At 51.0% G+C, this 13,143-nt stretch overlaps 1 protein-coding gene across 1 annotated transcript in view; it reads left to right on the forward strand.

Annotated features, from left to right (window-relative positions):
* The window catches only part of CEMIP (cell migration inducing hyaluronidase 1), a 46,857-nt gene that overhangs the window by 29,220 nt on the left and 4,494 nt on the right, over positions 1 to 13,143 (forward strand). Inside the window, exons 17-23 of the mRNA XM_016217949.2 lie at positions 366 to 497; positions 2,015 to 2,050; positions 2,132 to 2,287; positions 4,721 to 4,901; positions 6,050 to 6,265; positions 9,012 to 9,223; positions 10,025 to 10,210. Of these exons, the coding sequence (XP_016073435.2) occupies positions 366 to 497; positions 2,015 to 2,050; positions 2,132 to 2,287; positions 4,721 to 4,901; positions 6,050 to 6,265; positions 9,012 to 9,223; positions 10,025 to 10,210 (1,119 nt within the window). The remainder of the gene's footprint in view (positions 1 to 365; positions 498 to 2,014; positions 2,051 to 2,131; positions 2,288 to 4,720; positions 4,902 to 6,049; positions 6,266 to 9,011; positions 9,224 to 10,024; positions 10,211 to 13,143) is intronic.

A 13,143-nucleotide genomic window follows, 5' to 3' on the forward strand; every position in this document is an offset into this window, starting at 1 on the left:
GGTTACCCCCCAGTTGGTGGAGAGCTGGCATCTCCTTCGCCTTGTGGGCTGCATGGCATGCTGGGTTTCGGACTGTCTGAACTTCCCTCTGACCTTTGACCATCCTAGGGCGGGGGTGCTCCTCAGTGAGGCTGATGAATGAGAGAAGGGACAAGTCTGTCACCTGCATGGGGCTGGGCCCTGCTGCTTCTGTGTTGAGCTCAGAAAGTTCAGTCCTGAGCCCAGATGATGGGAATGAGTGGCTATTTCATCAGAATCTCATGGGCACCATGAGCAGAGAGATGCTCACAGCCCAGAAGGGCATCCATTCAGGAGTCCCCACACCAATCCCTGTGTCTGCCCCCTCCCCCCATGCTGTGCTGCAGGTACAGCCCTCACCAGGATGCCGACCCTCTGAAGCCCCGGGAGCCAGCCATCATCAAGCACTTCACTGCCTACAAGAACCAGGACCACGGGGCCTGGCTGCGCGGCGGGGATGTGTGGCTGGACAGCTGCCGGTGAGTCAGAGCCACGTGGCATTGGCACAGAGTGGGGATGGTGCTCCTGCCCTGGCACGGGAGAGCAGAACACGGCAGAGAGGAAGCACAGTGAGCTGACATGTGGCTTGCTGACACCCAGCCCCATAGAATGGCAGCAGGCAGTGACCCCAAAACCCCTACACGCAGCTGCAGCCCATAGTGCCAGGTGCTGGGGGTCAGGGTTTGCCTCCAGATCGTCACTGGGCATGGCACCCTCGGGCTACATAGCCAGCCCGTGAAAGTGGGGAAGAAGAAAGCTGGCATGGGTTAGGCACCTAAGGTGTGCTGCATCCTTGGTTGCCTTTGTTTCTTACCGTGACTCTCAAAGGTAGAAATTGTCATCTTTATTTTGGAGATGGTCACCTGGGGCTCAGTTTAGTGAATTTCTCTTAACTAGTAAGTGCTTTGCCTGGGGGCTGAAATTTCAGCTCGTTGGACTCCAAGGCCTAATGAGAAGTGAACTGTGAGGTAAGGTCTCTGTGGAGGGCCACCAGTCCACGCAGGACAAGAGCCAAAGGGACAGGCGGCTGAGTTGGGATTTGTTTTAAAGCAGTATCGTGAAAAAGTCTACTGGGAAAGAAACGTGTTTCTCCGTTGTATTGTGACCACTCAGAGGAGAAATAAGGGGGAAAGGGGGCAAGAGGAAGTGAAAGTGTGTAAGGAGGGAAACTGAGACACAGAATTCAGAGAAAGAGAGAGAGAGGCTACTCAGAAAAACAGAGCCTGGGAGAGACAGACAGACAGACTCAGGGACAGTCGGACACAAATGGGAGTGCCAAAGGGGAAGCTGGCAGACCAAGAGTGGGTCAGAGAAGTTGTGAGTTTTGAGAAGAGGGCCAGCTCTGGGTTCTGAGGGGCATTTGGTGGGAGAAGAGACAGGCGTGTCCCTATGGGCTCTGGAGGGAAGTTACAGGCACAGTAGAAGGAAAAGCTTTCCAGATGTTAGTGAGATGAGCTGCGCATCCCTAGAACAGGCCCACAGACACTTGAAAGATGACTGTGCAGGAGGCAAGTGAGAGAAAATAGGGTGTCCATGCTAAAATTCTCTGCAGTATTCCAGGTCCTGGACTATCTGGGCTCTGGTGTGCTGGCGGTTCAGGTCCCCACAGAGACAAACTGTGAACCCCCTGCTGGAAGGGGTGGACCTTCTGGCTCCCTGCAGACTCCTTTAGGGTGGCCCAGAGTCTGGTGGCACCGAGGTTGGAGTCCCATGAGGGGGCAGGGTTGGCACAGTCAGGGCTGACAGAAGATGGGGTACCTTCAAGGGCTTTGAGCATTTGGCCATTGTGTCCATTGCAGAAAGACCACGCTGGCAACCACTGGACACAGGCAGGGTGGGAGGGGACCTGAAATATCCCAGAGCCCTCAGCAAATCTGTGCTCAGGTAGAGATTCCTCCCCACACAGTAGCCACAGTGTGGCTTCAGGGCACAGAAGGGTCCTTCCCCACACTACGCTGAGCGAGACTCTGCTCTGACTGTCTGCTTCTGTCCCCAGGTTTGCTGACAATGGCATCGGCCTGACCCTGGCCAGGTAAGAGCACCTGTCATTGCGCTGGACCCTCCTTGGGAAGCTGTCTCTGGCCACCTCACCCCAGGCATCTTCTCCCTACAGTGGCGGCACCTTCCCATATGATGATGGCTCCAAGCAGGAAATCAAGAACAGCTTGTTTGTTGGCGAGAGTGGCAATGTGGGGACCGAGATGATGGACAATAGGATCTGGGGCCCCGGCGGCTTGGACCACAGCGGAAGGACCCTCCCGATAGGCCAGTAGGTTTACCACCATGGCGGCCACCTTGTTCTGTGTGACTTAACCTGAGTGCCAGTGAGGGAAGGAAAGGTGCTCAGTTGTGGCTTCTGCCTGTTAACTATGAATTCTTCTGTCCATGCGCGGTCAGAGGAGTCACTGAGACACCTGGGGTTAGCCAGCAGTGGGGTGGAGTCCAGAATGCGAGAGGGAAGTCAGACTGTTGGGTGTAAGTCAGCGGGGCGACGTGGCTATCACATGCATTGTGGGGCTCTGGGCTGCATTAATAGGAGTTTCATGCCAGGATCACTGAGGGGTTCCTTGTCCTCTGAGACATGCCCACTAGGAACATTTCATGCCCTTCTGAGGATGGTGGTGAGTCAGGCCAGAGCACACATGAGGGAGAACAAGGGGGGCGACCCAGCCCAAACTATGTCACAAGCAGATTAAGATATTCAACCAGCAGGTGGGATCCCTCTTGTGAAGATATTCTCAGGGCTGCTGTGCACACACAAGACTCATTCTACGTGGGCCCTAAGGGTTAGAGTGGGTGTAGTGCTGGAAAGAATTTTCTAGCAGTCAGATGTGTTCAATAGCAGAATAGCAGGGCGGTCTGAAGAGTCACAGCGTCTGTGTTGCAGGAGTTCAGACAAAGGCCAGATAGTCGCCCGGTGGTGGTTGCGGGTGCGGGTGCGGGTGCGGGGACTAGAGAGTTGACAGGCTAACAGAACACAGGGACTCAGTCATTTCTTCAGAAGGCCACAGCCTGGGTCAGTGGAGAGGAAGTCTCTCCCCCCGATGGAGCTTCTGTTCAGACGTGAATCAGGCCCTCAGCACATGGCCCCGTCCTCCGTGTTCTAAGACGAGCCCTTCCTGGCCCCTGAGCTTTCTTCTCTTTCTCTAGAAAAGTATCCTATCGAGGCAGGACACAGGTCTAAACTCCTACCTGAGTGCACGTGTATGTTTGAAAAGATTTTGCCAACAGAACCAACCGGTCCCTCAGTGCGAGCTGTCGAGAGCCCTTGTTCTGTCTAACCTCAGCGAGGTGGCCATCCCTTCAGATTGTTTTTATGAGCAGCTCTGTGTCTGCATAGCTGGGCTCTCTTTGCTGAGGGTTACCAGCTCCCAGGCCCAGAGCGTTCTGATGACTTCCAGAGGTGGGTTTGTTTATGGCAGCCTGACACCTCTGTCAGCCTCGGGCAGGGCCCTCCAGCTGCACTTGAGAGCAGGAACCTGGGACCTGCACTCTTAATTGTGGGTGATTCATCCTGTCTGGGCCTGGGTTGGGGTCTAAAGTTTAACTCTAGAGCCCGGGAGAATGGGCTGTCCCGAAAATGCCTTAAATGGAAAAATGCACAGGGCCAGCCCATGACAATCAGGATCCAAGGTCATGACGTTAATCAGCTACTAATAAAACAATACAGAAATGCCGGAGGTCCCTGGTGACTGAAGACGCATCACCAAGACTATGTGACGAGGGCGTCCTCGGGGAACCGCGTCTGCATGGAAGGGGGCCCAGTGTCATGACTGGGGACAGCTGGGTGTGGCCTCTCCCCACGGAGAGATTCATTTCTGTGTTCTTTTTCATCTTTCTGGCCTTTCTTGTGTTCACTGTGGAAGGAGAGGGCCCTGGCCCGGAGGTAGAGATACCAGTTAAGGCAGAAAAATTGGGCTTGGAGAGCGAGCAAGGCTGGGTTTGGGACAGGACCAGGGTCCCACCAGGAACCCAGCTAGCGCCTCTTGGGCCCTTGCCTCCCACGCCCTGCTCAGGAGGCCGAGGCAAATGGAGAAGGGTGTCTGAGCACTCTGCCCCATGCTGGGCCCAAGGCAAAATTCCTAGGTCACAGTCCTACTCCAGTCCCCCTCCCTCCATTACCAAGCCTGCGTCCTCTCCTGCCTGCGAGGTATCTGGACCCTCTGGGGGTCCTCTGGCAGTCTACCATAGTCCCGTCTGCTTCACTCTGTTCCCCAAATCCAACATGCTCCCCATCGAAAGGCTTACTCACAGACAGGAAGCTCATCTGAGTCTTAATCTGATTAAATTGTTACAGCTGGTAAGACTGAAGTGCTAATGACTAATGGCTCTCCCTTCCCAAGAGACAATGATACTGGTACTCTCCAGCAGTATTTACGGTATTTACCCAGTGACTCTTCATAGGGTGGAAAAATTGGGGAATTGGTTTTCAATAGAGGATGATCCCCAAAACCCCAAGCCAACAACTAGACAGACATTCATCTCTCCATCCACCCATCCATCCACTCACCATCATTTATTGACGTTTACTATGTCCACGAATGCTTTCCCAGTGAATTAACAAGTGAGTCAGTGTTCTCTGGATGGGGAGTTGCTGGGGGTAGGGGTCAGGAAGCATTTATCCAGAAGGTCTCTGTTGCCATCTCCCTTGGAGGGGGCAAACTTGGCGATTTTTCTGACACCGACATCCCTAACTCCACAGGAATTTTCCGATCCGAGGAATCCAGTTCTACGATGGCCCCATCAACATTCAGAACTGTACTTTCCGCAAGTTTGTGGCCCTGGAGGGCCGGCACACTAGTGCCCTGGCCTTCCGCCTGAACAACGCCTGGCAGAGCTGCCCCCACAACAACGTGACCAATATTGCCTTTGAGGACGTCCCGGTGAGTGAGGCGCCGGGGCCAGCTCCCTGCAAACCCAGACTCTAGGCAGTGAGTCACCAGTCCCCGGGGGCTGGACTTGAGCTGCTGCCACCACCACAGGGTTTGAACGGCCTCCTCTGAGCAGGCTGGGCCACATCCCAGTTCTCTCTGCATCCAAACTGGAAAAGTACAAGCATGGGGTGCCCCACAGGTCAGGTTGGGGTCGGTGCCTGCTTGCCCTTACCCTGCTCAAAGCCGCCAGGACCTCAGCGGGAGCCGCACACTGGGCTCCAGGTTCTGAGGCTGCTCCTCCAAGCATCTTGCATTTGACCTGAGCCTCGTGACTCGGCCACCTGAGTTGGCAGTTAATTTTAAAAACCTGCAGTGTCTGAGGGAATCTTTGCTGAAGATGCTGTCTTCAGTCTCTCCCTGAGGGCAGATCATACACAGGGGCCTCCTGGCTACAGCCAGCTGACAAGTAGCAGAGAGGGTAAGGAGATCGGTAGGGGCTGCCCCTGGAGACTAGGCAGGTCCGACCCCCTGGTGCATTTTATCCGAGTTGCAGATTTCCCAGGCCTTTCCTCCCCCTCCCCTCCGCTCCTGCCCTAGGCGGGTCTGCCGGTTACAGCAGACTGAGGGAAAAGATGTGAAACTGAAGTTACCTAATTTCTTTACTCAGGCCACTAGGGCCTGAAAGAGGCCAGTCATGGAAATCTCCAGGGGCTCATGTGGAAAGACTGTCTTCCTGTAACACAGCCCACACTCACACATGTCCCCTCCCCACATGTGTGTATACACTTCCTCATACAAACATTCACCGCCACCTGTCTCATTCACACGCACACACACACGCACGCACAGGCCCATGTCCCCCACCCATCTCTGTACCCTTGTGAGCCAGGGACCAGGCCACCCACAGTAGCCAACGCTCCCGTGAGCAGAGGCTAAAATACTGTGCTGGGTGTGGAAGTTGAGGTACGGGGGAGGTCTGGCCTTTTCTCCGGCCCCGTCTGCAAGGTCAGCGTGCGGTTTCCCCCAGTGCCCGAGAGCATCTTTGGTTTGGCTGGTGTGTAATGTCAGCGGAAATTGGAAACTTTGCCCCGGTCTGATGACGACTGCAGTTTCCCTTCACCTCCTGGCCCTGCCTGACTTTCCTGGGCTCTGTTCAGATTACTTCCAGAGTGTTCTTCGGGGAGCCTGGGCCCTGGTTCAACCAGCTGGACATGGATGGAGACAAGACGTCGGTGTTTCACGACGTGGATGGCTCTGTATCCGAGTACCCCGGCTCCTACCTCACCAAGGCTGACAACTGGCTGGTCCGGCACCCAGACTGCATCGATGTCCCTGACTGGAGAGGGGCCATCTGCAGCGGGCGCTATGCACAGGTGGGGCGCATTGGCACACCTCCCTGGTTGTCCGTGGTTGCTCACTCCTGTGACAGCATTAAGTGTGTGCCTGCTGCATGCCAGGCTCTCCGCCAGGCCAGAAGGACAGGCTTCTCTTCGTTCTTCCTTCATTCTTTCTATTTTTCTTCCTCACCCAGTAGAATTTTTAAAAAACTCAAAGTGGAAACACTTTGTAAGCACTATACTTGCAAAAAAAGCACTCTGAGGTCCAATGCATGGATTCAGGTCAGGCTCCAGCTCTTACTAACAGCATGACCTCGGCTTGGAGCCTTGGTTTCCTCATCTGTAAAATCAGGGTAATAGTTGGACCTCATTAATGAGATTGGGGGGCAGTTCATATAAGGTACCAGCCCAGTCCTCCAAAAATATAATGCAGGCCACACTTGTGATCTTAAATTTTCTTGTAGCCACGTGAAAAAGGGAAAGCAGGTGCAATTAGTCTTAATGATAAATTTTATTTAACTAAATATACTCAAAATACTATCATCTCCACATGTCATCGATGTAAAAATCGTTACTGAGACACAAATCGTTGCATTCCTGCTTTTTCCTGAACTAAGTCTTTGAAATCCACCGCACATTTTATACTCATTGTCCACTCTATTTGGACGCAGATATTCAGCAAAGTAAGAGCTACTTGTGTTGAATGGGAAAATATTTTACAGAACTATTGTTTTGAAATTTAAGTTGTGATTAAAATAGAATTTAAAATTCAGGTCCTCAGCCACACTGGCCACGTTTCCAGTGCTCAGTGGCTATAGGTGGCCAATGGCTAGCATATCGGACAGCACAGGGTTACAGTGTCTGCAACATGGTAGAACTAAAAATGTTAGTTAGCTCTTATCACATGGTGGTTGCTGTTATCATCTGGATGAATGACTGATGAACGTTTCCTGTGGGCAGGAAACGTGTAATGAAGTTGTCCTCACAACTCTCCCACTGTGGAATCAGGATTTGGGGCATTAGAGCTGAAAGAGTGTTTGGGTTTCGGTAGAGACATGAGAGGGAGCTGGTGCCAAGCTGATGGGAAAGGGCCAGGTGGGCACATGGTGGCAGGGGCTCACTGAGGGCAAAGGTGGGAGGAGCATTGTTTAGCAGGAGGGCCCAGAGGAAGACGGCCCTGGTTGGGGGTAGGAAGCCCAGAACGTTTCTCTCTGCAGTAGAAGGTGAGGTGACTTGGAGATGGTGGAGTAGGCCTTGGAGGGTAGCCTGCAGAGAGTGGTCAAGTTGGAAGAGCTGCTATAGGGAGAATGCTGAAAAGACCCTTGTGGAAGGAGGGCTGGGCTGTGTTGGAAACCCAGTGGACACTGGACACGGTGCCCTGGAAGAGGCCTCTCTTCTGGCTGTGGGGCTGTCTCAGCCCTGGGAGAGGAGGTAGACCTATGGGATGATCTGGGCAAGGCTTCTGCTGCATGTGTGGCCAGGGCAGGGAGCTGACGGGGTCACATGCAGTGAGTGTGACGGTCTAAGGAAGATCAAAAGGGAAATAGGGCCCTGGCCAGTGTAGCTCAGTAGTTACAGCGTTTTCCTGCGCTCCAAAGGGTCCTGAGTCTGATCCCTGGGCTCCTGTGGGAGGCAGCCAATGGATTTGTCTCTCACATCGATGTTCCTCCCCCCGCCCCTTCTCCCTTCCACTCTCTCTGAAGGGCAATGGGAAAAATATTCCTGGGTCAGGATTAAAAAAAAACAAAGGGAAGTAGAGTCAGAAGGAGCTGACAGTGAGAGCCATGCCTGTTCATTAAGGGGTATCTAAACCGTAAGCAGAGCACCCACACTTTGGGCATTACACGACACCCCTGGCCCAAGGATGGGATGTCACCTGGTCTCCCCTCCCTCTCTCTTCCCGATCACTCACTGCCTGTCTTTTGTAGGAAAAGGCTGACTGGCAGCACTTGCTTTGTCGTCATAACCGGCCACTGGTTAATTATTATTGATAATCTTTCTTCACTTTGCAGCTGCTTTAGTCTACCTTTAAACATTCAGCACTCCTGACAACTCCACATGAGGGGCAGGGCCGAAGTTCCTCTTTCCAGTTTTATATGCGATACAGTTGGAGGGAACGATAACACCTTCCTCCAAAGGCACAGCATTGCTGTCCCCCGGTGTGACGTTCTCTCAGCCGCAGGTGCCACCTGAGAACACGGGACACAGCATAAAACAGTGTCTTACACCAAAGCTGGCCCAAAGCCCCTGGGCTCTTTGGTCCCTGGGACTCAGTGGCTGACAGTCTTGCTTTCAGTTTTTTCTCTGAAGTGAGATGCTGCCCATCTCCCCAGTGTGCACTGACACCCCGTGGACTGGCCGCGGGGGCCAGACAGTGAGACCGGGGGGAAGCTGGGCCGCTCACCCAGGCCCTCTCCCAAATGCAGCCAGGACAGCAGGCCATGGGGGGCTTGTGGAAGTTTTCTCTCCCTTCCTCTTCCTTTTTCCAAAATTTGCCATCTGACTGTTAAGCAAACTGCTCCCAATTTTCCGTGGTGTCTCCTGAACACAGCACTTTTTGAAAACACACAAAGCGTTGGCTGGACTGCGCCCCGAACGGTGTGTGCTGCGCAGAGAGAGAGCCCCCTTATTTGGCCTCCCTTTCATCTGTGTTTTCTAAAGAGTGCTCTGTTAAGAGAAAGTGTGTCTGGAAGTGCGGTCTGTAGTCAGATGTTAACCAGACGCTCCTGGAATAATCCCTTGTAATTGCCCCGTTGTGTGCTTCCTTTTTGGGTTTTAAAAGATGTACATTCAGGCCTACAAGACTAGTAACCTGCGCATGAAGATCATCAAGAATGACTTCCCCAGCCGCCCTCTGTACCTGGAGGGGGCGCTGACCAGGAGCACCCACTACCAGCAGTACCAGCCCGTCATCACTCTGCAGAAGGGCTACACCATCCACTGGGACCACACAGCGCCCGCCGAGCTCGCCATCTGGCTCATCAACTTCAACAAGTGAGTGGGGGCCTGGCCCGGGGCTCAGGGCAGCGGTGACGACGACTGCAGAGCCTCGGCTGGCCACGTCCCCCCTGCAGGAGGAGCATCCACAGGGGTTGGCATCACCCAGCAATTAAGAATCAGAAGACCTGGGTGAGCCCCCACTGTGGATGTGGGTGACCTCAGGCAGGTCATCTGACCCCCCGAAGCCTCAATCCCTTCCTAGGAGACAGGGACAGTAACACCTCACAGGGTGCAGTGAGGATCCGGCGAGATCACGTATGACAGGCACTTCGCCCCGGACCCAGCCTTCCAGTGTGCTCAATATATGGCAAAAAAAGTATCTGGCAACAGTGTTACCATTTCACACAGAGGGAATGGGATTGAGTTGAGGGTGTTTGGATAGGGCTTCATGTATGTATTTAGTTCAAGTATTTTTAATACCCAGTATTCCTGTGAGACAGACATTTATCGGATGTGGAAAATGAGACCCAAAGATGTGACGTGGGCCCTATGATCAGGCTGGGTCAGGAAGGGGCTGACCCAGGTCCTCCAGACTGAACTGACGTCCAGTTGAAAGAATGTCTTTTTCCAGCCAGAGTTCCATGAGGAGCTCCCCCATGTAGACCCTGGAGATGCCCTGCAATGGTCCTCTTCTCTCCTTGAACACTTTGCGACTCAGCCATTACCAGAGTTGCGAGTGTTCTTCAAAATCCCCATCACAGAAGGGGAGGCGCCCCTGCTGGGGAATTCTTGGGTCTCTGCCAGGGCTGCCCAGAGGCTGGCTGGCTTGTAACCTGACTCTGCCTCCATTTCTAGGGGTGACTGGATCCGCGTGGGGCTCTGCTACCCGCGAGGCACCAGCTTTTCCATCCTCTCAGATGTGCACAATCGCCTGCTGAAGCAGACATCCAAGACAGGCACCTTCGTGAGGACCCTGCAGATGGACAAAGTGGAGCAGAGCTTTCCTGGCCGGAACCACTACTACTGGGACGAGGCCTCGGGGTAAGGATCCCCACGCGGCTGTGTCCATTTCCTCCCATGGCCTGTCCAGTAATACTAGGAACCGCCCTTCAGCGGGTGCAGGTTAGTGTAGGGTCCTCCCCTAGGCGCTTTCATTCTGAGGCTGATGGTTCTATCCACCAGGCACATTTTTCAAGTTATTCAGCTTTGCACATAAGACAAACATCTGTGTTCAAAGCCCTCACCCCTTTGCTGAATGCATGAGGTTTAGTCGATAGAGATATGGGGAGGAGGCAAGGGAGCTATTCAGTCCCCTCCCCTATAAAGAGAGCCTAACATCTTAACGTCGCCAACACATCTCTGCAGCAATGACACTGTGGGCAGCCAGCCCTCTGGGGAGTGAGGGAAGGTGACTTGGTGGCCATTTTCCACCCTTGCACTGAGATGAAGGGTGCGGAAATAGCTGGCGTGTGCTCTCTTTTTTTGTTTGAGATAATGGCTCTATCAATTTGATGACAGGAAAATTAGAATTTGAAAATCAGAAGCATAAGTATAGTGTTGGGGTTGTGGGGCAGTAAAGAACTCCCCCTCTTTCCCCACATAATTTCTAACCCAGTTGTGGGGAGACAAACCAGCAGGTGGAGAGGGGATTGTCAGTCTTACTGCTGCTGGAGCTGTGGGAGGTCAGAGCTTCCCCTGCCGCCCCCACTTGTACCCACCCAGCCCCAGGTGGCATGGAGCCCAACCCCCGTGACTTAGGGTACGGAGGAACTGAACGAGTGTCTGCTCTCTGTGGGTGGACCTATATGACACCCAGGCAAAGGGGGTGCTTCCCTTCCCCCAGGGAAAAGTGAGTGAGGGGGTGGGCCTGGAGTGCATAGAAAAATCCTTCCAGATGGAGAGGAGGAAGACATACCCCTCCTACACCAGTAGGAAGTGTTCTGATTAAAAAACAAATGCCATAGAGTCAAGTCCTCATGGCACTGTCACATTTTTTCTTCTTTTAAAATCATGTTCAAAAGATGAGAATTTTTCAAATGCAAACTGCCACTACACAAGTTGACCCTTTTTGATCAAAACATTGAACAATCTAAGATTTTCCCTTTTGTTACCTTTAAGCAGATTTTGTTGTATAATTCAACCGTTTCGTTGGTAGCTTAGCTTATCATGATGCCAATTGATGATTATGCTGTGCTTTTAAAATAATTTTAAAATTTTTTCAATTACAGTTGACATACAGTGTTATATTAGTTTCAGGTATACAACATAGAAATCAGACATTTCTATATTTTATGAAGTGATTACCCCGATAAATCTAGTAACCATCTGTCATCGTACAAAGTTATTGCAATATTATTGACTGTATTCCCTGTGCTGTACTTTACATCCCAATGAGTGCTTCGTAACTACCAATTTGTGCTTCTCAATCCCTTCCCCTTTCTCACCCAGTCCCCGAACCCTGCTTCCCTCTGGCAACCATCAATTTGTTCCTGAATCTATAAGTCTGTTTCTGTTTTATTTATTCATTTATTTTTTTAGATTCCACATAAGTGAAATCATATGGTGTCTTTCTCTGATTTATTTCAATTCAAATAATACTCTCTAGGTCCAGCCACGTCACAAATGGCAAGATTTCATTCTTTTTTTGGCTAATATTCCATTGTGCATATGCACCACACCTTCTTCGCCTGTTTAGGTTGCTTCCATATCTTGGGTATTCTAAATAATAATGCCAAGAACATAGGGGTGCATATATGTTTTCGAATTAGTGTTCCGAGTTTCTTCAGATATATTCCCGGAAGTGGAAGCATCGGGTCATAAGGCAGTTCCTTTTCATTTTCTGAGGAAACCCCATACTGTTCTCCATGGTGGCTGCCAGAGGCTGCCTTCCCACCAAAGGTGCACGAGGGGTCCCTTTTCTCCACGTCTTTGCCTGCACTTGTTTGTTGATTTATTGATGATAGTCTTTCTGATAGGCGTGAGGTGATATCTCAGTGTTTTTTGAATTTTCATTTCCCTGATGATTAGTGATGTTGAGTATGTTTTCATATGTCTGTTGACTGACTATCTGTATTTCTTCTTTGGAGAAATGTCTATTCTGAACCTCTGCCAATTTTTTAATTGGATCTTTTGGGGGGGTTTTGATATTAAGTTGTGTGAGCTCTTTATATATTTTAGGTATTAACCCCTTATTGGATGTGTCATTGGTCAATATCTTCTCCCATTTGGGTGTTTTCATTTGGTTGAGATTCCTTTGCCGTGCAGAAAACTTTTCAGTTTGATGTTCAAATGATATCCCATTTGTTCATTTTCTTCTTTTGTTTCACTTGTACGAGGAGATATATAAAAATATCTATTGCTAAGAGCAATGTCAGAGAGTTTACTGCCTATGTTTTTTCTAGTTTTATGGTTTCAGGTCTTATATTTAAATCTTTAATTCATTCTGATTTTAATTCTTGTATATGGTGTAAGAAGTGGTCTAGTTTCATTCTTTTGCATATAGCTGTCCAGTTTCCCCAACACCATTTATTGAAGAGACTGTCTTTACCCCTCTGTCGTAGATTAATTGACCACATAGGCATGAGTTTATTTCCAGGCTCTGATTAGGCTGTGCTTTAATTCAATGACTCCCAAACACTGGATTATAGGATATTTGTTTCCTGTGCAGAAGCCCAGACTCTGGGGCTTTATGAAAACTTAGGGCTGTTTTTAATCTTTGTGCCATATAAATTTGTAGTTATTTTTACTCAGGTTCAGAGCACCTGCCCTCAGTGGCTGTCTTCTCTTCAATAGGCTAGGACACTTGATAACCAAATCACTATAATTGAGGGTAAAATAAAAATAAATAGGCTGAAAGTGAGGGGGTTCAAATAGTCAGTTTTTCAAGGTTACAAAACACTAGAGTGGTTTTAGCTGTGTTCTGGACAGTGGGGCTTGCCACATGCCACCCAAGCGAGGTGTTGCTGACTTACAAA

The sequence above is a fragment of the Miniopterus natalensis genome, chromosome 22 (assembly GCF_054644295.1).
Source record: "Miniopterus natalensis isolate mMinNat1 chromosome 22, mMinNat1.hap1, whole genome shotgun sequence".
Classification (NCBI taxonomy): domain Eukaryota; kingdom Metazoa; phylum Chordata; class Mammalia; order Chiroptera; family Miniopteridae; genus Miniopterus; species Miniopterus natalensis.